Consider the following 23,885-nt stretch of genomic DNA (forward strand, 5'->3'; position numbering starts at 1 on the left):
TGAATCTGAGCCGACGTGCATGATGCATCATCAGAGGCCGAAGAAGATGGTGGCTTTTGAAGGTGCTTTGACTGGGAGGCGATTCCTGGGTTGTCCTGTGCAGCAGGTATTAAATCTTGAACGCTAACTTGTTTTGCTGGTGGAGATGTGTGATGTGTTTTGCTGCTGGAGATGTGTGGTGCAGCATGTGGTGCAGAGATGTGTGATGTGTACAGATGTGTGTTGTAGTTTAGAACTGAAACTTGAAAGTGCCATACAATGGAAGCTATATGTGAAAATAGATCTTTAGTTAACTGAATTCAATACATGACTGAACCTGAGAACACCTACATGCAGAGATCTTTAGTGTACTGTGAACTGAATATATTAGTTAGGTGTTTACTGAATATAGTTGTTAACTAAAAGAACAGAGTTAAATGAATTTATATTTACTGCTTAATATAGCTATTAACTGAATTTATCTCTGATGCCAAGTCAGGTGTTGTGTGCTTACTATGAAAGAATTATGTTTGCATAATTCAGAGAGCATATTGATGTAGGTGTGAACTTTGGTTATCTGTACTTAGTTTGTTACTAAGTGATTTGTGCTTAATTATAAATAATTGCTTCTGTAGGATGTAGGTGTGAACTGTGGGGTTGTGGAGTGGGTGGATGGTCCTTGGCCAGAGATTCTACAAAGGTGCCTAACAAGGATTTGGGACATGTACCATGAGCAGAACTTGGGGAGGGTGAAGGACAAACAAGCCCATGAGAAAGAGGTGGCCAGGCTACAGAAGGAAATTGATTTCCTGTCAAACAACTACAGCCAGTTGGTGGAAGATGTATCCAAGCTTTTTGACTATCAAGATGGCAAGATGTCTCATGACATGGACTATACCAGTCAGGCAATCAATGATCTAAATGCAAAGAAGAAACAACTTGAGGATCAAGCAAAGATTGAGATAAGTATGAAAAAGATGAAGCTTGCCAAGGAGAAAAGGTGCATTCTTCAAAGCCAAGCAGATATCATTCAGAACATGAGGAAGGCCATGAAGGAAGTGGAGGGGGACAGGGACCTACTTAAGAAAGAGAAGAAGAAGCTAGAGTATCTGATTGCTGATATGGTCAATGCTGGGCATGCCAGCAAAGATAAGCTGGAGAGGATCAAGGCAATTATGAATGAGTGAAGTGCTTGGTGTGTGGGTTAAGTAATTAGTAGGCCTATATATATAGCTGGCATTGGAATGTCATGCATGTTAGGTGTATATTTTGGGAAAGTTTTATGTGCTTTCAGAATGGTATGAGGGAGGGAGGTACTCTTATGGTTTAAGAACTAGTTGGTTTTATCTATGATGTAATGACTTTTATGTTAAGACCTACTATGCTAAGTGAGTACTCATGCTAAGTTAATTAAGTAAGAATGTTTTATCTATGATGAGTCTGTTTTACTCTGCATATATCATGTGTGGATAACTGACAGTAGTGACATAGTTGGAAGTAGAAAGCAGCAAGTAACATATATAGCAAGTAGCTTAGATAGTCTGACAAATAACTTAACATATGTAGCAAGTAGCAACTAACATATATAGATAATCTGACATAGATAGATAGTACTACCATTCATAGTCTGACATAGATAGCAACTAGTAGTAGATAGTGCCTGACATAGATAGCAAGTAGATAGTGCTGACGAAACTGAACCTAGGAACTTACTGAACTTACGAAAGTTCAGGACTGAAGAAACTGAATCTTTTTGCACTGAACTAACTGAAGGCAGCACTTCACTCCTCCTTCTTCAGCATCTTCAGGCGCTGGGAGCGACGCACTGCAGTCACGGCCGCCCTCTTCTTCTTGCCCGGCACCGGCTCCACCACATCTTCCTCGCCGCCATCTTGTTCTTGCTTTACCACGACGCCGTCTGGGAGATCGACCTCTGGCAGCACATCCACGTGGATTGGGAGGTTCCTGTCCCCCTCCACGGCGTCGAGGACGGGAGCCAGCAGCTGCACTTCAGGCTCGTCATCGGAGAGGACGATGACCTCATCCACCTCGTCGTCACATTCGTCAGATGACTCCTCCTCATCATATTCACTGGACTCGTCGTCAGAGAACTCGTCGTCTGACGACTCGCTGTCAGAGTCGTCAGAGGGCCCAAGGACCCATGGATTGCGCCTCTCCCAGTAGGCGTTGTTGATTGGGGCTGGGAGCGCAAGGACGGCGTCGGTGACGTGGTCCGTGGCGGCCGGCGGCGTGGTGGATGAGCGGTACATCCACCATCGGGCGCGTTGCCTGGGGTCGGGGGAGTGCTGCACCTCGCGCATCGCCCACAGCAGAAGGGACGGCGGCGGGATGGTGCGGCCGGCAGGGAAGGCACGCTGCTTTTCAGCAGCTGTCATCACCTTCACGAGGCCGCGGGCGTGGTTCCTCATCATCGCTAGACTGGGGAACCAGCGCGCGATCTTCCTGTACTGCGCGCGCATCTCCTGGTTGTTGCCGGCGAGAGCTTCGATGGCCGGCTGCCAGTCCATGGCGACGGCGGTGGCAGTGGTTGTAGGCGGCGATTTCGACAGGAGAGAGGGGGAAGCGGAGTGGGCGGTGCGAGCGGCGAGTGGGCGAGTGAGCAGAGAGCGTGGTGGGTGGACACGTAATAAATTCGTAGAATCCGAAACGGCTGGGTTTACTCAACGCACGCTCACCACGATGGCGGCTGCAACGCACGCTGAACAGACGACGTGGTGGGCAACATATAATAAGTTTGGCCGATGCTAGTCAAACAAATGACTAGCACTAGCCCATTGGTATTGAACGCATGATTACAACCAACTGGTCCTGGGTTCGAGCCCCAGGCTAGACATTTTTTTGTGCATATTTTTTTTAAAAAATGAATTTGGCAGTCACTTCTGAACTATAGAAACGGCAAAGTAAAACAAAAAAGAAATTAAAACAATTAAAACATGCACCTAAACTGCACAAATGGCAAAGTAAAACAAATAAAACAAAACACTAGCACTTAACCCATTGGTATTGGGCACAAATAAGTAGCAACCATACATTCAACATTGCACACAAGTTCACATGTCTGAATTTAAGCAGTCTAATAGCAGAGCACAAACTTAGTACCATACAATCAAACTAAGTAGCAGAACACAAACTTAGTAACAGAGTTTCAATGGTTTCCACTAGCACTAAAATATAGTGCAAACTTGCTAGGGGGTTTCCTCTTCCTCTTGCCTGCTAATATCCCTGGTTCTGCAGTGGATGCTCTTGGTGCATTGAATGTTCTTGTTGATGCTGATCCTCTTGGAGCTCTTGTTGATGCTGATCCTGGTGGAGGTGCTGGTGAAGACCTGGCTGCTCCTGCAGAAACAGTTGATGCTGAAGCTCTCTTATCTGATGCTATTTTTCTGTTCCTCACTGCTTTAGGAGGTGGAGCAGATGAGGCTGGCATCTGTGAAGTTTGGTGTTGATGTGGTGGTTCTGGAGGTGGGTGACTAGCACTAGAGGAACCCCTAAAAATTTCTCTATTCTCCTGCATGACAGAATTAAGATAGTTAGTACATAGAGCAGACCTAAAATAATTAAACAACTATTAACTAAACAAAGAATGCAACATTTTTGAATGACCTGGTGTAAGTTCTTTCTCATCTGAAGACTTGGGTTTAGAGCTTTCCCACAGTAAGTAAATCTATGGCCCTGTAGACCACAATTGCTGCATGTAATTGTTCCCATCCTGCTTGTGTCTTTTGGTGCAGGCACCTCAAACTGGCCCTTTCTCCTGGCTGTTTGTTTCTTTCCTGTTTTTTCTTTGAACACTGGTGGCTCAATATCCTGAGTATGGGTGTCAGGACAGAATTTAGGACCAGGGACAGGGTACACTATGTCTTTGTATGCTTCAATATATAGTGATTTTTTGAAAAATTCATGCACATAGTCCTCTGGGTGCATGTGAATCTTGCTCATTGCTGCTATTGCATGACTGCATGTCACACCTGTCATGTCCGACCTCCTGCAGTCACATGAGTTAGTAGCTAGGTTGACACAGTACTGATTTTCCTTACTAGACACTTGCCAAATGTCAGGACCAGCCTTATGTGCCTCACAAAATTTGGCATACTTCTTATTCTCCTCTAGTTTCTCTGAATAGTTGGGTGTGATCATCCACCTGTTGTTCTCTGTTTTTTCCCTGGTCTTCTGCTTTTTGATCATCTGCTTAGTCCTTATGTGACGTCCGGATAATTAAGCTACAGTAAACCCATGTTAATGGTGCCATGTCATCACTCTTACTATTACTAATCCCCCTTTGCATTCAAACACAGTTCAAATTCCAAATTCAAATTAAAGTCAAAATTTAAAATTCTCAAACATGCAAACTAAAATGTGCAAAGTGTGGCAAATATTGCATAACTAATTATGGCCGTGAACCAACATCTTTGCGAAGTGGTTTAATGCCCTTAACTAATTAAAACAGGGGCTAAAAGCAATTATTAAATGCCTTTAATAATAAAGCAAATACAAATCTATTTTATTATAGTGTTAAACTTTTGTGGCAGTGGCCTAATTATTACTACTAATTTAGATGCTAAAAATTATGTTTTACAAAACTAAAATAAGTAAATAAAATGAAACTAAAAGGAAAATAGAAATGTAATTAAAAAAAGACAAGAGATCCAAAAGGTTAAATAAATAAGAGAAGCCCCTGGGCCTCGGCCCAGCTCAGCCAGCTGGCCCACCTAGCCCCCACCGGTCGCCTACTCCCCATGTTCCCCTGGCGTGGTCGCAACAGGAGCGACGCCCCGCCGAACCACCTCGTCGGCGTCGGCGAGGGGATAAGGCAGGCGCCCTGCCCCTCTCGGCCTTGTCAGCTCCACTTTCCCTGCGCAGATATTTTTCCCACGCCCCCTCTCTCCCTCGTCACTCCCTCGCGGTCCAGATCCACCTCGTAGTGCGCCCGCGTCGCCGGCCATCTTGTCCTACTGCGGCTACCATGCCCTCCCCCCACACCGCCTAGGACCGCGTCCGTCCGCTTCGTCGTCTTTCGCTGCATCAACTGGTGCCACCCGTTGGAGCTCCTCACGCTGCAGCGCCGGATCGAAGCTTCTTCCTCCTCGGGTCGCCGACGAACCACGACGACGCCGGCCACCTCTGCTGCTCCTAAGCCACTCGATGGGCCTCCTTGCGCCTGCTCGGTGAGCACCACCTCGTTCCCCCTTTCCCTCGTCGCCGTAGTCGCCGTAGCACCGTTACCCGCGAGCTTCGGCTCCGCAGTCCGCCGTGGCCGGAGCTCTCCTCCCGCACGCGCTCGCACACCGTCCGCCCCTGCGTCCACGCTGAAGTACGCGCCCTGCAGCGCCTCTTCCGCGGCCCGTCTCTGACGCCCCGTGCCCGCCCACTGTTGCCTACTGCCGCTGCGTTGTGGTCGGCGCCGGAGCCGTGGCCGCGCTCACCCCGTGCCACTGCTCGCGCCGCGGCCGTCCACGCCTCGCGTCCGTCCCACCTTGCGCCCAGCATGCGCGGCCGTGTGCATGCCGCTTGCTTCGCTGCTCCCGCGCCGCTCCTCGCTGACCAGCGCCGTGGCCGGCCTCTGCCGTGCTCACGCGCATGTGCACCCGTCTGCCCGCTGTCTTTTGTGCACGCCTGCACTGCTCCCTGCTAGCTCCGCTGTTGTTGCTGATTTGCTGATGCTGCTGCCACTTCCCGCGCCGGCGTACGCCTCCGCCCGCCTGCGTGTGTGCCCCGTCGTAGGCTCGTAGCCAGGCCACGCCCACGCGCGGCTGCCGCCGCTTGTCACCATGCAACGCCGCGCCCCGCGCCCAGCTCGTATGCATGCCGCTGCTGCTCTACTGAATCTACTATTGCTACTACCTACTGTAGCTATTACTAGTAAGCTTTTCTATTTCTACACTGACTAGCCCTCTAAACAGCCCCTAAACTGTGGCTAAACACTGTTAACAGGAGCAAGAATAATATTTCTAGGTAGTACACTTGTCAAAGCTCAAATGTTTTCATTGGACCAAATCAATTTGATGCATGGATCAATTCCTATAAAAATCACAAAATGCTATCTTTTCTAAATAGAGAACAGAATTAACCCCTAGCACTATGTATGCATGTGTTGTGTGTACAGCGCGCGTGTGTGTAGTGCATGTGTGGTGTGTGTGTGCGCGCGCGCGAGCGCGCGTGCGTGAGTGTGTGTGGTGTGTGTGGCCAGCTGTGCCACAGCCGTGTGTGGCCGGTCCTGCTAGTTAGGAGTAGTTTAATTAGTAGGAGTAGTAGTTAATTAGTCTAATAGTAGATGACATGTGGATCCCCACTTCTAAATTAACTAGTTAAATAAACCTATTAAAATACTAGTCAATGATAGGTGGACCCCCTCTAATTATCCGCTTAAAAGAAAATGTTGAATATGTGTCAATGACGCCTGGGCCCGATCTGCAGTTTTGACCAATCAACAGTCAAATAATTGACTGTTGACTAGAGTGTTGACTGAGTCAACTGGACCCTTTGGTCCCACCTGTCATTCACTATGGCTAGCTCACGATGGGTATAGAAAGTATATCCTGTTTTTATTTTCGAATTATAATAAATTCAGAATTAAAAAATCATTTAAAGCTTAATTTAATATAAAGTAAACTGTACCTCAGATGAAAAAACTTTGTACATGAAAGTTGCTCAGAACGACGAGACGAATCCGGATACGCAGTATGTTCGTCCGTCACATATCCCTAACATAGCGAACACACGACTTTCCCTCTCCGGTTCATCTGCCCGAAAACGCGAAACACCGGGAATACTTTCCCGGATGTTTCCCCCCTTCGCCGGTATCGTCTATCCCTACGTTAGGTCACCCCTAGCACAACGTATTGCCGCGTCTTGCTTTGTGTTACATTTGATTGCTCTGTTATTTATTGTGTTCCCCCTCCGTTACTCATTTTTGGTAGACTCCGAGACCGCTGCCGATGTCCGTGTGTTCGACTACATCGAAGATGACCCCTCCTTCTTGCCAGAGCAACCAGGCAAGCCCTCCCTTGATCACCAGATATCGCCTACTCTCTTTCTACTGCTTGCATTAGAGTAGCGTAGCATGTTACTGCTTTCCGTTAATCCTATTCTGATGCATAGCCTGTCCTTGCTACTACTGTTGTTACCTTTACCTGCAATCCCAATGCTTAGTATAGGATGCTAGTGTTCCATCAGTGGCCCTACACTCTTGTCTGTCTGCCATGCTATACTACTGGACCGTGATCACTTCGGGAGGTGATCACGGGCATATACTATATACTTTACACCGTTACATTACCGGTGATACTGTCTGGAGATGGGGGCTGAAGGGGCAGGTGGCTCCATCCAGGTAGTGGTGGGCCTGAGTTCCCGACGGCCCCCGACTGTTACTTTGTGGCGGAGCGGCAGGGCAGGTTGAGACCACCTAGGAGAGAGGTGGGCCTGGCCCTGATCGGCGTTCGCGAATACTTAAACACGCTTAACGAGATCTTGGTATTTGATCTGAGTCTGGCCACTGGCTTATATGCACTAACCATCTACGTGGGGACAGTTATGGGCACTCGACGTCGTGGTATCAGCCGAAGCCTTCGTGACGTCAGCGACTGAGTGGCGCGCGCCGGATTGGACCGTAAGCCTGCTCTTGTATTAAGGGGGCTAGTTTTGCTTCCGGTCGCGTACGCAACGTGCAGGTGTGCAATGGGCGATGGGCCCAGACCCTTGCGCCATAGGATTTAGACCGGCGTGCTGACCTTTCTGTTGTGCCTAGGTAGGGCTACGACGTGTTGATCTTCCGAGGCCGGGCATGACTCAGGAAAGTGTGTCCGGCCAAATGGGATCGAGCGTGTTGGGTTATGTGGTGCACCCCTGCAGGGAAGTTAATCTATTCGAATAACCGTGATCTTCGGTAACAGGATGACTTAGAGTTGTACCTTGACCTTATGACAACTAGAACCGGATACTTAATAAAATACAACCTTCAAAGTGCCAGATACAACCGGTGGTCGCTCTCTCACAGGGCGACGAGGGGAGGATCATCGGTTAGGATTATGCTATGCGATGCTACTTGGAGGACTTCAGTCTACTCTCTTCTACATGCTGCAAGATGGAGGTGGCCAGAAGTGTAGTCTTCGACAGGATTAGCTATCCCCCTCTTATTCTGGCTTTCTGCAGTTCAGTCCACCGATATGGTCCTTTACACTTTTACCCATGCATATGTAGTGTAGCTCCTTGCTTGCGAGTACTTTGGATGAGTACTCACGGTTGCTTTCTCCCTCTTTTCCCCCTATCCCTTCTACCTGGTTTTCGCAACCAGATGTTGGAGCCCAGGAGCCAGACGCCACCTTCGACGATGACTCCTACTACACCGGAGGTGCCTACTACTACGTGCTGCCCGCTGACGACGATCAGGAGTAGTTTAGGAGGATCCCAGGCAGGAGGCATGCGCTTCTTTCGATCTGTATCCCCGTTTGTGCTAGCCTTCTTAAGGCAAACTTGTTTAACTTATGTCTGTACTCAGGTATTGTTGCTTCCACTGACTCTTGTGCCTTCGAGCATTTGTATTCGAGCCTTCGAGGCCCCTGGCTTGTAATATAAAGCTTGTATTATTTTAATTTGTGTCTAGAGTTGTGTTGTGATATCTTCCCGTGAGTTCCTGATCTTGGTCGTACACATTTGCGTGCATGATTAGTGTACGGTCAAATCGGGGACGTCACACCTTATTCCTTCAAACATAGTTCTAATTGGTTTGGCCCTAACATCAAGGATCATTTTGTTGAAAACCTCACTAAGGTTGTTCACAACAAGATCAGTTTTGCAATTGTAATCCATTGAAGACCTACACCAAGTCTCCTTTTGAATTTTTGTAAGCCACTTCCAGGCATCCTCACACTCTACTTTAAGCTCTGCCATTGCTAATTCATGGCCATGTTTGGTGAATGAGTAGCTAGCCTTATCTACTAGCTTTTTTAGTTCTGCTCCTCTGAAACCAGCTGACTGAAAATTTGCATAGATGTGCCTGAGGCAGTATCTCTGAGGGGAATCAGGGAACACCTCATTTATAGCCTTAAGAAGACCCTGATTGTAAATTAATAACCATGGTCATGAACAAAAACAAATAAAGCCAGTAATAACTATATTTATCTGAACTACTGGCTAAGATAGGTTGCATACCTTTTGCCTGTCAGAAATAATGGTGTAGGTTCCAAATTTGCTTCCACTTCCAATGCAACATCTTAGCTGGGTTAAGAACCATGTCCAACTTTCTGAATCTTCCTTACCAACCACACCAAAGGCTATGGGGTAGATGTTGTTGTTGCCATCTCTTCCTGTGGCTGCAAGAATTTGCTGTCCAGTGGTTAGCTTGATGAAGCAACCATCAAGCCCTGCATCCATACCCAAATTAGCTACCAAAAAATTACAACAAGATATTTTGAACAAAATGCAGTTATATATTTACCTATAAAGGGCCTGCAACCATTAAAAAATCCTTGCTTTGATGCATGCAAGCAGTAGAACATGTACTTAAATCTAGGAGTTGGGGCAGGGTTTTCTGGGTCCTCAAATGTTGTAACTACACACCTGCTACCAGGGTTTGTGTCAAGAACTGCTTGTAGGTAGTCCCTCAGTCTATAGTAGTGCTCCTTCTGGTCACCTTGTACAACCTTAATAGCCTTCCTCCTTGCCCTATAGGCCACACTCTTTGATACATCAACTGAAAACTTGACTTTGCTGTTTTTAATTAGTGAATCCACAGGTGCTCTAGGATCTGCTCTAAGAGAAGGCTCAACTGCTTTGGAAAGCCACTTTGTAGTAACCTTTGTGTTCTCTGCTGATGCTGGACAAGTGTGCTCCATGTTACACTTCTTAATGCAAAATGTTCTTTCATGAGCTATCCTGGAGGCACACATGTAAAATTCACATCCATGCTCTCTCTGTGAACACCAAACAATAATTCTTGTTGGAGTGTTCCTGTGGTAGTGAAAAGACCTCAAAGTCCTTATATAAAAATCTCTTAATGCTTCTCTGAACTGGCAAACAGAATCAAAACACAAGCTCTTGCACAAGAGTAAATGTGAATTGGGAATTGAAGGGTCAAAATATACCCTTTCCTTCATCTTTTTCTTACTACTCTTTGTCTTTGGCTTCTTCATGATGTATGATAGTTCAACTTCATCTTCTTCTTCCTCATCACTTATGCCTGCATCACCAGCAAAACAAAACTCATCTGCTTCAGGAAACCAATCTTCAAAACGTTTTTTCTCTACCTCATTGTGACATCTGCTAGTTGGCCCAGGGTTCTTCACATGTTTCACAATAGCAGTACTTTGCAATGTTGTTTCCTCTTGAGAGGCACACTCTATTTCCATTTGTTGAATAGCTTCAGCACTCCCATCTGAATGAACTGAATCAGCAGAACAAAATTCAGACACTTCAGTGTCTCCTTCAAAGTGGTTCAAATCTGCCTCTCTTTGAATCCTGCTCCGCTCAAGCTGAGCCTTTCTATCATCTATCTCATTCTGAAGCTCAGATTGCTCCACAACCTTTTGCACACAGTAACTCTCTTGAGTGTTCATGTAATTCTGAATAGCCTGTGTGCTTATTCCAGGTTCAACATCTCTCACAACCTTTATGTTCACAACATTAACATAATTAACAAACTCCAACATTTCATGAACACTAGCTTCATTACCTAAATACTTTACTCTTTCAGATCCAATTTCCTCCTCCTTCACATAGTACATGTAATCACTCTGTCCATACCCTTCACTAGCAATGAGTGATTGTAGAGTAACAAAAGATATATCTGACTCATATATACCCCTTTTCACAGGGTTTCTTCCTTCTAAATGAAACCATATCTTTCACTTCTTGTCAGCAAAACTGCAGAAATAGGTGCTCATGAATTGAATTGAAAATGATAGAGCTACAAGTGCAATACAGTTTACTACACAACAATCTGTAACAAACACATCTTACTAATTTGCCAGATTGAAGCAGCTAACCAATTCATGAGCAGCTAACCAAATTGACAGATTGAAGCAGCTAACCTAGCAGATGATATTTCCATACCTGCAACCCATTGGCGATGACTGGGCGAGCTGTGCCTCCTGCTGCTGCGAGCCGGCCTGCGTCGAGAAGCTGGTGCTCCCCAACCAATTGTCGACTGAGCCCGCAGCGTCCAAACTTGTGCCGCCACCGCCAGCGTCGCCGCCGCCGCCGCCACCACCCATATCGCCGACGCCCCCCTCCGGAACCACCGCCGCCATCGTCGTCGTCGCCGCCGCCACCTAGTTCAGAGAGAGGGAGAGGACGGAGAGAGTACAACGAGAGGGGAGAGGATCAGATCTTGACCCATTGGCCGACCGACAGTCGCCGTTCCGACAGCGGACACGCCGTTAACAGCCGTCAACGTGCGCCGGCCGCCCGTTAGCCCGCGTGGCAACTGTTCGCGGGCCCAACCGGTCAGAAACGGGGTTAGCGCGGGCGAAGCGAGCGTTTTCGCGAGTTGGTAGTTTTTTGTCACGGTTTAGGAAAAATTTGATAGTTTTTCGCACAAAAAGTAGAGTGGTAGTTTTCCGTCACGTTTCCGGCAAATGTGGTAGTTTTTGGTTAAATACTCTCAGACCACAGATCCCAATAGTCTCGAGTTCTCGAGATCTTTTCTTCTTCTTCTGAAAAGTGTTCGAGATCATTTTGCCACGCGATATTTCGAGAGGAAATCGGCGATGTTGCGGTCGGAGGTGCCGCCCTCGCTCACGGCGGCCTTGGCCTTCTCCCGCCACTCCGACGCCCTCCTCTTGTACTCCTTGCCGCCCATCACCTCCTTGATGCATCTCTCCACCTCCCCCTTCCTCACCAGCCCGCCGGCGTCCGGCCGCGCGCGCACGCCAACGCGCCACACGTCCTCGATGTACTTGGCGTTGGTCGGCTGGTCCGACCACTGCGGCACCGCCACCATCGGCACGCCGGCGCTCAGCGCCTCCACGGTGGAGTTCCACCCGCAGTGCGTCACGAAGCACCCCACGGCGCCGTGCGCCAGCACCTCCAGCTGCGGGCACCACGGCACGATCAGGTCCCCCCGCGCCGCCGCCCTCGCCGCGAAGCCCTCGGGCAGCTTGGCCGTCTCCGTGGCGCGCACCACCCACAGGAATTGGCTGCCGGCGTTGCGGAGGCCCTCGGCCACCTCGGCCATCTGGTCCGGCCCCGGCGCCACGATGCTGCCGAAGGAGGCGTACACGACGGAGCGCGGCGGGCGCGCGTCCAGCCACGCCTTGGTCACGGCCGTCATCGGGGTGTGCAGGTGGAAGCCGTAGGACGCGTCGTCGGGCAGGCGGTCGTCCAGGTACGCCGACGGCACCGTCGGCCCGATCGTCCTGGCCCCCAGCGTCGACGCCAGGTACTCGGCTTCCTGCACATACGTAAGCACACAGTGTAGCCGGTGTCGTCAGTGCAAATGCTCGGAATCCATTAATGGCAGTAAACGTCAATTGGTTGCACGTTGCGAGCGACGTGTTTGCACGTATGCTGCATTGCTGCATGCGACGCGCGCCCTGGCATTGAACGCACGTACGCTCTGCTTGGGACACACGCGGCATATGATGCCAAGGGCGGATTCGCGTGGCGCTCACCTGAGGCTCCAGGTCGAAGAAGGAGTTGACGAACACGTGATCCACGGCGCCGAGCCCGGCGAACTGGTTCATTAGCATGTCGCGTAGGGACGGGTGGTGCGCGTCGGAGTCGGTCAGGAACGTCGGCACGTCGGCGGCGCCGAGCCGGCACGACAGTCCAGGGAGCTCGAGTGGGGAGTCCCCCTTGCGCACCGGCACCGGCACGCGCCCGGCCCGTGCGTGCGTGTACACGACGTCCACGGTGCACGTCTGGGTGAGCACCGCCGCGCACGCCGCCCCGTACCGCCGCGCCAGGGGCGCCACCCACGGCATGAACGTGTCGTACACCACCACGCGCACTGGGCGGCCACTCGCCGCCTCGGTCCGGAGGAGCTCGTCCAGCGCCTCGGACCCGGCCGACTCCAGCTGCTCGAAGTAGGGGCCCTTGTGCCCGCCCAGCTCAGCGGGCCCGCCGGCGTCGCAGCCGTCGGAGAAAACGGCGACGTGCACCGAGCCCGGGGACGGCTTCGTGGAGCCGACGACGAACTTGGTCGCCGCGACGGTGCACCGGACGCCGCCGTGGCCGGCGAGCCGCTTGCCGAACTGGAGGATCGGGTTGAGGTGGCCCTGGGCCGGGTACGGGACGAGGAGGATGTGTGTGGTTTCGTCGGCGTGCACCATGGCTACGGACGTGTTGTTAACCAGCGAGCTCTGGGGAGAACGTTTCTTGGCTTATGAGCGAGTTTGTGTGGGAGGACGTGATGGACGCTGGGTATATATGGAGGATGGACAAGAGCTCCACTCTAATTATAAGAAAAACCGTAGAACGGCTCACAAACTGCAGCCTACAACAGCTTGCAGGTCACAAGTACGCCAAATTAGCGAACCAATATGTGGTTGGATGGTTAGAGCCACTGTGGTATTCCCAACCCATCAGAGTTCAAATCCTGATGCTCGCATCTATTCCTGTATTTATTTCCGGATTTCCGGCTCAGTATTTCGAAGATGCTCATAGGGATAGAGTGTGCGTTTGTACCGTGTTAAAAAAATGTACGCCAAATTAGAAAGTACTCAATCCGTCTTATAATATAAGAGCGTTTTTGACACCCTTCGATTCATACTATTTATGGCTCAATAGATGTATCTAGTATTGAAATATGTCTAAATACATCCGAGCGATAAATGATATGGATCGAAGGGAGATGAGGTGTATTTCCTTGCCAATCAACCTACACAGGTGGGTTTCCAAAAGAAAACTTGTACACTAGCCGAGAGTGTAGGTGCAGTTGCAACGTCTCTTCATTCTTAGAGACGGTTGTTTACTTTCCTAAACAAGGAGCTTTTGCTGATTTAGACTCCACCTTCGTCTTTTTCCCTGGCTCTAACCAGAAAACGGACAAACGCAATTTTGTGGGGGGAAATGCTTCTCACAAGCTTCCAATACCCGTTGCCATTGCTCCAAAATGCTTGGGCTCCATCGGCTTGTATCCTTGCTTCACAATAGTGCCTCTTGCTTATCGTCTCTAAATTGCTAGCTTATCTTCATCTTTTTTCCCTTTTTTTACGAGAAGAGGTGGCAACAACATTGTGATGGGCAAAGAGATGTGGTAGTGGTAGGAGATGATGGCGCGAAATAGGGATTGTGAGAACATCGAAAGCCATTGAGCAACAGGTTGGTATCGTGGGGGGCTCTGGGGGCGATAAAACCCTAAGGACGTAGAGAAGTAAGTCGGGGCTAGGGTTAAACTTGGATAGCCGACATTTAAAAAGATGGTGAAGATGGCCAGATTGTGTGATCTTGATCACAAGATCCACAAAATATCTTGAATGGCCTTTATTTTTTAGTCGAAAAAAGTTTAAGGACCTTCTTATTTGCACATTCTTGTATTGTATATAGGCTAGTCGGTGGCGGGGCTTGGGAACAATTTCAGCAAGATCTAGATGAACTTGAACTCCGAGTTATTCCTAGACGGTCATCTAATGACTTTCTTATTTGAAAAAATACCATAATTAATCGATATTGTAGACTTTTGGTTATTAGTATGAAATGGCATTAATGTACCCTTGGAAAATGTATTGATTGTTCTGATAGAAATTGCAGTTCATTTCATAATCATAGCTACCATGTTTTTTTCCAAATAAGCTGAAATAGTTTATCACTTTTTTGCGAAGTAAAATAGCTTATCACTGTCCACACTAGAGTAATGCATGTAGCCAAATTATTACTGCAATCCTATGTACTCTCTCCATTTCACAATACACCATATTTTAGTTTTATCGTAAGTCAAACTTTGTGAAGTTTGACTAAGTTTTTTTTTCTAACACATAGGTTTGACAAAGTACGAATGAACTACTAATGATGCAATGTATCTTGAAATGGAGGGACATACTTTTCACTGATATCCTTTTTGCAAAAAACAGCACATGTAATACTACTACCTCCGTCACGGTTTAGACTAGCCACAATGGAGAGTAACATACACTAGTAACATACACGTATTCCTAGACTATGTTACTATCTTCACAGTGGGTAGTAACTTAAAGTGTGGTAACATGCAAGGATTCATTTATTAGGTTATAGACTCATATTGCATTGGGACATGTGATGTACAGTAACTAGTTAAGTTACTACAACTACCTCTCTCCTCATTAACTCATTGCCACATAAGCAAATTTGCTGAGTTGGGCTCGATGTTACTGCTGAAGTTACTTCCACTGTGGCTAGTCTTAGAAGACGCGCTTGGAAATTCTCTGGGACCTAGGTGGTTGTCTATTGATTGTGAGATGGGCTAAAAAATAGCATCCACACTACGCATGCATATAGAAATAGTATATCGAAGTACTAATTAGCTACTAGAAATAAATGCAATGCGTCCTAAACCTTGTCTATTGTGGAAACGCACGCAAATTTAACTGTGTCTTCTAAACTGTGACGGAGGGAGTAATATTTTTGGCAGTTCATTTTTATAATCAAAATTCTAAGGGCCCATGCATGTTGTACGATAATACGTTTTTCACATGCATCGGCATGTGTGCTGATCCCGAGATACTACATTGACCAAGCTTTTTTAGACAATGGTTGAATCATGCTCCAAGAATCCAAGATGGCCAGAGAACCAACTACATTGACTATTTTTTGCTCTGCCGGAAGGACATTGACTGTTGACGAGAATAGATGGATGACTCGGTCACTGGGAAGCATAAAAGTAAAATGCAGTTAACTCTGGAAATTAAAACTCTCCGTCCCACAAATAAGATCGTTTTTCAAGCTGAGGGGCAGAGAAAATTAAAACTCTCCATGGAGCCTTTGGCCGCCACTCCCGTACGTGCCAGCAGCGACGTGACCAGTCGAGGAAACACGAGGACACACCAGGGTGTGCATGTGATGTCGTACGGTACTTGGAGATAGACACTAATTAATTCACACGCTGCATGCATGAATGCATTATGCATGAGATGAACGACGTCGACATGTCGGAACGCCCATGTCGATGTTTCAACGATGAGGCCAAGCATGCCGTACCCCATGCCAATTATATATGTGATGTACGCATGCACGTGAATTCAGCCGGTGGCATGCGTCCAGTTGCTACAGGAACGTTCCTGGCACTACAGGTACAGGATCGTAACCCAACTGTGTCAATCCTAGGACCTACTACCTCCGTACGGGTTTACAAGGCCGTTCAGCAGCACAGCCGCGTCCTATTTTTACTAGGCCGCTTCTCTCGGTTGCTGTTCAACTGATTAAAGGAAATTAATTCCTAGCCGCTGCATGCGAAGGAGGCTGGCTGCATGCACGCATTTGTCTCGGGCCTAGTACTCTGCCCGCTGCATGCGTGAAGCTAGCCAATGCAAGGGATATGCGTAGAAGCCAGCAGATGCATGCAGTAATTAATAACAACGTGTGAATCGAGGAGTTTGCATGCGTGTTTGTTTTGCCTTGGTCCTGCGGATTCGGTCGGCCGGACTAGTAATCCCGGACGGAGGTAGTAGTCCGTACGTGCCACTGTGCCAACTTACAATTGGCTAAACTAATGAGGCATTGCTACGTCAAGTCGATCCGGCCGGGCACATGTGTACAGCCTAAGACTAGGTAGCAGCATGTGTCGGTGCAGGTTTCGTCCTCGGCCCTGTTTGGATACTTTAACTAGTTAGAGGCTAGAGTTATATTTTAATCCTGAACTAACCCTAAACTAACTCTAACCAAAGAGCTGTTTGGATGGTAGGGTTAGATTGACAATAAATATTTTTTCTCAATCATTTGACAATTTTAAACCCTATTTGAATGGGAGAGGTAACTTTTTTTACTATTTTTTAAGTGGGCCTAGAAGAACTAACCCAAATAAGCTCCTCTAGTTTGGGCTAGTTTTTTGGGTGGGTTAGATCCAACTAACCCAAACTAACCCATCATATTTAAATACTTTTGGGTTATTTGAGCCCCAACTAACTAAAACTAACTTTAACTTAGGGATCCAAACAGGGCCCTCGAGGAATATCATGCGGTAGAGGGTCCGATTTCGACCAGGGCGTTCGAAGATCTTTTTAGACTTTATTTACTCATTTGCCGCCGGACTGGCTATTCGATTCAAACGGTGAGACAGAGAGAGAGCGCCACACAGCCTCAGACAAAAAGGCATCGTTAACCTACGATGAATCAGGATCACCGGCGTAGACGAAACCTAGCTACCTACGGCCGTTTCCTTGGGCGCCGCGAGCTCGACACCTTGGCTTTTTGTTTGGTTCTGGCTCTGCCAGTCACCGATGACGTCGCCTCGTTGCTGTCAGCAGTGACATGCACGGCGCTGCGTCATCGGCATCCTTGACATTTCCGCTCACCGGCCGGTTCAACGGAGACTGCCGCTTGCATAGGAGTGCATGCATGCATGCGCCGAGTCGCTCATCGGTTTCCGGATCTCGAGGCGTAGGTTTTCCCCAAATCGACCGGATCCCAGTCCTCCGTTTGACTTTTTTTCACCTTTGACGTGGCATGCATCGTAGTAGTACATAGTGAAAACAGAATATTGATTTTTTTCTTCTTTTCAGGGTAAAACAGAAGAGTGAATATATATTTTTTTGTCTTTCTAGAGGTTTCAAATGGTGATTACATACGGAGCAAAATGAGTGAATCTACACTCTAAAATATGTCTATATACATCCGTATGTGGTAACCATTTGAAATCTCTAGAAAGACAAATATTTAGGAACGGAGGGAGTAAAAGTTAGTAACAATGAAGAGTGACCATACTCCAGTTATAGATGAAAATATCAACATCTATCTCCAATATCTAATAGATAAAATAAAAAAGGTACTTTTCATGATGGATCAAGTGATATAAATTTGAAACTGTAGACATTTGATATCTAGAAACTTGATCAAACATGTGAAAAGACCAACAGTCCATATATTATGTATCACATGTCCTCACAAACATATCCTCATGGGTTGATGTAGGATCAATGGGTTGAGCAGCCCTAGTCTCTACTGCTCGGGTGTTCATTGTTCGCCGCGTTGCGTGTACGTCTCTCCAATGTAACACCATAACCTTGTACTCTCCCTTCGACCTATCAATGAAACACCACAAGCTTTGCGTATTCATGGGAATAACATACCAATACATAAAAAATATCACATTCAAAACCATGAGAGTATTGATGTCTTGTTCCTCCTTGATCCACCGGTGTGCCGTCATGAGCATAACACGGTGCTGCCTCTGGAGCTCCGTTGAATGGAGATTTTCTGAACTTCAAAACTTGTAGAAGGGGCGAAAGGAAAATCATCATTGCAAACCAGGAGACGCTAGTTGTCGCAACCTATGAAGAAAATCACCATCCAAGAGGCCAAGAGGGGAAAAACATCGATAAGAGCCTCTAGAAACTCCAAAGGCCACGAAAGCTGGTAAGCGGAAACTTGAACTGGCCAGATATAGGAAGACCCGCTTGAGGCACACACACGCCCTCCGCCGGCGATAAGCTCACACACGAAGAGGGGATCATGAGGGAAGGACAACATTGCTACAACGGGGTGCCATTGTCTGCTGTCCCAAACCAAACACGAAGACTCCCTAAAGAAAACCTAAGACAAATTGTCCATGCCGATGCACAACAAATATGGATCTGAGATCGATCTCACCACCGTCTAAGAGCATGCACCCGCGGCTCCTATCCATTATACTAGCTAGGCTAGGCCGACATTGACGATCCCGGGCTAGATATCTCCGACCACCTCCGGCTTCTGTTGGGTTTCGTAGTAATTTCAAAAAAATTCCTACGCACACGCAAGATCATGTGATGCATAGCAACGAGAGGGGAGAGTGTTGTCTACGTACCCACGCAGACCGACTGCGGAAGCGTTGACACGACGTAGAGGAAGTAGTCGTACGTCTTCACGATCCAACCGATCAAGCACCGAAACTACGGCACCTCCGAGTTCGAGCACACGTTCAGCCCGATGACGATCCCCGGACTCGATCCAGCAAAGTGTCGGGGAAGAGTTCCGTCAGCACGACGTCGTGGTGACGATCTTGATGCACTACAGCAACAGGGCTTCACCTAAACTCCGCTACAGTATTATCGAGGATTATGGTGGCAGGGGGCACCGCACACGGCTAAGGAATAGATCACGTGGATCAACTTGTGTGTTCTAGGGTGCCTCTACCTCAGTATATAAAGGACCAAAGGAGGGAGGCTGGCCGGCCACAAGGGGCGCGCCAGGAGAGTCCTACTCCCTCCGGGAGTAGGATCCCCCCCCCCCCAATCCTAGTTGGAATAGGATTCCTCGGGGGGGGGGGAGAGAGAGGGGGCCGGCCACCTCTCCTAGTCCTAATAGGACTAGGGGAAGGGGGGAGGCGCGCGGCCACCTTGGGCTGCCCCTTTCTCCTTTCCACTAAGGCCCACTAAGGTCCATATGGTTCCCGGGGGGTTCCGGTAACCTCCCGGTACTCCGGTAAAATCCCGATTTCACCCGGAACACTTCCGATATCCAAACATGGGCTTCCAATATATCAATCTTTTACGTCTCGACCATTTCGAGACTCCTCGTCATGTCCGTGATCACATCCGGGACTCCGAACAACCTTCGGTATATCAAAATGCATAAACTCATAATATAACTGTCATTGTAACCTTAAGCGTGCGGACCCTACGGGTTCGAGAACAATGTAGACATGACCGAGACACGTATCCGGTCAATAACCAATAGCGGGACCTGGATGCCCATATTGGCTCCTACATATTCTACGAAGATCTTTATCGGTCAGACCGCATAACAACATACGTTGTTCCCTTTGTCATCGGTATGTTACTTGCCCGAGATTCGATCGTCGGTATCCAATACCTAGTTCAATCTCGTTACCGGCAAGTCTCTTTACTCGTTCCCTAATACATCATCTCACAACTAACATATTAGTTGTAATGCTTGCAAGGCTTATGTGATGTGTATTACCGAGAGGGCCCAGAGATACCTCTCCGACAATCGGAGTGACAAATCCTAATCTCGAAATACGCCAACCCAACATGTACCTTTGGAGACACCTGTAGTACTCCTTTATAATCACCCAGTTACGTTGTGACGTTTGATAGTACCCAAAGTGTTCCTCCGGTAAACGGGAGTTGCATAATCTCATAGTTATAGGAACATGTATAAGTCATGAAGAAAGCAATAGCAACATACTAAACGATCGGGTGCTAAGCTAATGGAATGGGTCATGTCAATCAGATCATTCTCTTAATGATGTGATCCCGTTAATCAAATAACAACTCATTGTTCATGGTTAGGAAACATAACCATCTTTGATTAACGAGCTAGTCAAGTAGAGGCATACTAGTGACACTTTGTTTGTCTATGTATTCACACATGTATTATGTTTCCGGTTAATACAATTCTAGCATGAATAATAAACATTTATCATGATCATAAGAAAATAAATAATAACTTTATTATTGCCTCTAGGGCATATTTCCTTCAGCTTCACCAATGCCGCCATCGAGCACCGCATGCCGAAGACCTCCACTCGAGCTCTCATCTCCTTCGGCGTGAACAACAACCCTCCAATACCCCCTCAGTAGGCATCCCCAATTAGGACCTCCCCGCGGTGGCCGCGCCGCATGGGCTTTGCCCCGCGATGCACTTTGGCGATGGTGAGAGGGGTAGGCATCGGGTGGCGGCTAGGGTTTCTCGGTCGTCCACCTTGACGCTCCCCTCTCCCACGAAGCATGGGTTATATGTAGTATGACACTTGGTTTCTCACATTAGTTATTTGGAGTTTCTTTACGAGCATTTCCTCTTCAATCATCCTACACAACTAGGTTTCTAAAAATATGTCCAAAGATAATTCCTATACAACTAGCTAGTGTGTGTGTGTGTGTGTTTTCTCACCATTTTTACAGATAGTTGCAACTTTCTAACGAAGTAGGACTTGCAAGTTTTAGATTTTACCTTTCTTTTCATCTAGTGTGACCATAAAAGCCAAACACAATTCTACATGTACATAAGGTTAGATTTAAGAGCATGCCTCTCTTTGGGCTCCTCCATCCGTCATCATTATGCCTAAGCTAATATCTCTTGCTTCCTTTCTTCGTTGTCGTTCAGTGGCTGGCTTTTCAGCTTTTATGACGCTAGAGGTCACCGAACAATTCATCAGGGGTAAAACTAGGAAGGTCTTACCTATAAGGAGGTGAGGAAGGCAACCTTGAAAGTGAGACCGCCAGGGTGTAACAACAGGACGATAATGAAAGCATATTAGGCATGTTGAGGTTAAGCCTAGAAAGACCTTTATATCAAAGATATGGATAGCTTGGTTGTTGGATCATGATCTGACGATCCCCAAATCATCTGCAGTGTGTAAAAGCTTGAGCAAAGTGTAAAGCGGGGCCAAAGCTAAACTCGGTATCTTAGAGAGACCACACCTCTCCAAGATCCGCTTTTGTGAGAAATCTGTGGCTTCAAAGTTAAGCAATCACATCTCTTGCATCGCTTCGTTGATCCTCCTTAGAGATATCTTCTTGGAGTCGATAATTTGTTTGCTGCTCATTTGCGAAAATGCTAAGGCAACAATTCATATTTTCTATATTTTTTAAAAAAAATCTTTGTAGTAGACCGAGCATGCTAAGTTCGTTAGGTTCCTCGTCATGGAATATGTCCAACTGGGTTCACTATAAAGATCAATCGACTCAATGTCTTGGAGGTGCTCATATGAGTGCGTGCATTCACAAAGGTGAGAGTACGTTTGTATATTTGAGTATCTATGTTTGTGCTATGGTTCTACAAAAGGATGATATATGAGTATATGACGTGTTTTCCTTTTGCGGCATTGGCCACATAATCAATGTTGTATTGTGCTCCCTCCATTTCAAAATGTAGTGAATATAGATTTTAAAAAAGTCAAACTTCAGAAAATTTGACCAAGTTTTCAAAATGTAGTGAATATACATTTAAAATGGCACTAGATATGTCATGAGACATATTTTATATTGTATATATTTGATATTTTCCGATAGTAATATTTTTTCGGTATAGTTGGTCAAAGCATATGAGGTTTGACTTTTGAAAATTAAAACGCACAGTACTACATTATGAAATGAGGTGTACGTTTTGTGTATACTATTGTGTGTGTGTGGGGGGGGGGGGGGGGGGGCGGAAACATGTTGTAGAGGCCACTGCCTCAGACGTACGGAAGCTCCAAGGGGCAAATACGATCCTTGCTTGATCGTCTCGCCCTTGTCGTCCTTGCATTGCACATCCGTGTGTACATCTCTATTCAAAAGCCGTATATATGCTGCTCAGCCGGCCATGGCGTCCAAACTATAGACGGCCTAAAAGACTTTTCAGTCTGGCCACACATGACACGCGTTCTGACAGTACACTACACATACAAGTCTGGACATGCATGCCATTTTCGATAGAGCGGCATGCAGTGCGTTGGTACGTGGTGTCGGTGGCTTGGTCCTCAAGGAGAGAGGGAAAACGTACGTTTCGATCGGACGATGGTGTGATGTGCAAGAGGGATGCGACGAGGATCGGATCGGAGTCCCGTGGCTGTCATGCACGCGTGGCTGGATGCGGTCGCCTCCTTCCTTCGCCGCCGTGCCGTTAATTACGCCGCTGAAAGTTTTACGAGCTGAGAACGCCAGCTTACCGACTGACTGATCAGTGAACCTGCGACAGGGAACAATATTGATTGTTCCGATAGAAATTGCAGTTCATTTCACGATCATAAGTACCATGTTTTTTTTTCAAATAAGTTGAAATAGTTTATCACCTTTTTTCTAACGTAAAATAGTTTATCACTGTCCACACTAGAGTGATGCATGTAGTCAAATTATTACTGCGACCCTATGTATGTACACTCTGCATTTCACAACACACCATTTTTAACACATAAGTTTGACAAAGTAGGATGGAACTACTAATATGCAATGTATCTTGAAATATGGAGGGAAATACTTTTCACTGATATCCTTTTCTCAAAAAACAGCACATGTAATAGTATTTTTGGCAGTTCATTTTTATAATCCAATTTCCAAGAGCCCATGCATGTTGTATGACAATACGTTTTCACATGCATCGTCATGCGTGGTGATCCTGAGGTACTACATTGACCAAGCTTTTTTGGACAATGGTTGAATCATGCTCCAAGATGCCCAGAGCCAGAGAACCAACTACATTGACTATTTTTTTTTGTTCTGCCAGAATGACATTGAATGTTGACGAGAATAGATGGATGACTCGGTCACAGGGAAACATAGAACTAAAATGTACTCCCTCCATTTCACAATATAAGATCGTTTTTCAAGCAAAGGAACGGAGAAAATCAAAACTGTCCATGGAGCCTTTGGTCGCTACTCCCGTACTACGTGCCCGCCGCGACGTGGCCAGTCGAGGAAGCACGAGGACACACCAGGGTCTGCATGTGATGTCGTACGTACTTGAACTCAGACACTAATTAATTTACACGGCGCATGCATGCATGCATGAGATGCCGACGTCGACATGTCGGAACGCCCATGTCGATGATCCAACGACGAGGCCAAGCATGCCATGCCCCATGTCAATTATGTGATGCGCGTATAGCAGAAGAAGAAGGCATGGGTAATTAACCTCAATGGACAAGAAGGTCGATGAAGGGTCATATCTTCTCATCCTCGCGTACGCACGTGAATTCAGCCGGTGGCATCCGTCCAGCTGCTACAGGAACGTTCTGGGTACTACAGGATCTTAACCCAACCGTGTCAACCGTAGGACCTAGTCCGTACGTGGCTACGTGCCACTGTACCAACTTACAATTGGCTAAACTAATGAGGCAT

The 23,885-nt window shown here is 47.2% G+C and overlaps 1 protein-coding gene across 1 annotated transcript; it reads right to left on the bottom strand.

The window, feature by feature from the left end:
• Positions 1 to 11,539: 11,539 nt before the first annotated feature.
• LOC123107437 (UDP-glucosyltransferase UGT13248) lies at positions 11,540 to 13,341 on the bottom strand. Its single transcript, XM_044529424.1, has 2 exons — positions 12,606 to 13,341; positions 11,540 to 12,385 (listed from the first exon to the last, which is right to left on the bottom strand). Exons 1-2 carry the CDS (start codon positions 13,263 to 13,265, stop codon positions 11,666 to 11,668), a joined length of 1,380 nt encoding a protein of 459 aa, XP_044385359.1. The 5' UTR covers positions 13,266 to 13,341; the 3' UTR covers positions 11,540 to 11,665.
• Positions 13,342 to 23,885: the final 10,544 nt, after the last annotated feature.

The sequence above is a fragment of the Triticum aestivum genome, chromosome 5A, assembly GCF_018294505.1.
Source record: "Triticum aestivum cultivar Chinese Spring chromosome 5A, IWGSC CS RefSeq v2.1, whole genome shotgun sequence".
Classification (NCBI taxonomy): domain Eukaryota; kingdom Viridiplantae; phylum Streptophyta; class Magnoliopsida; order Poales; family Poaceae; genus Triticum; species Triticum aestivum.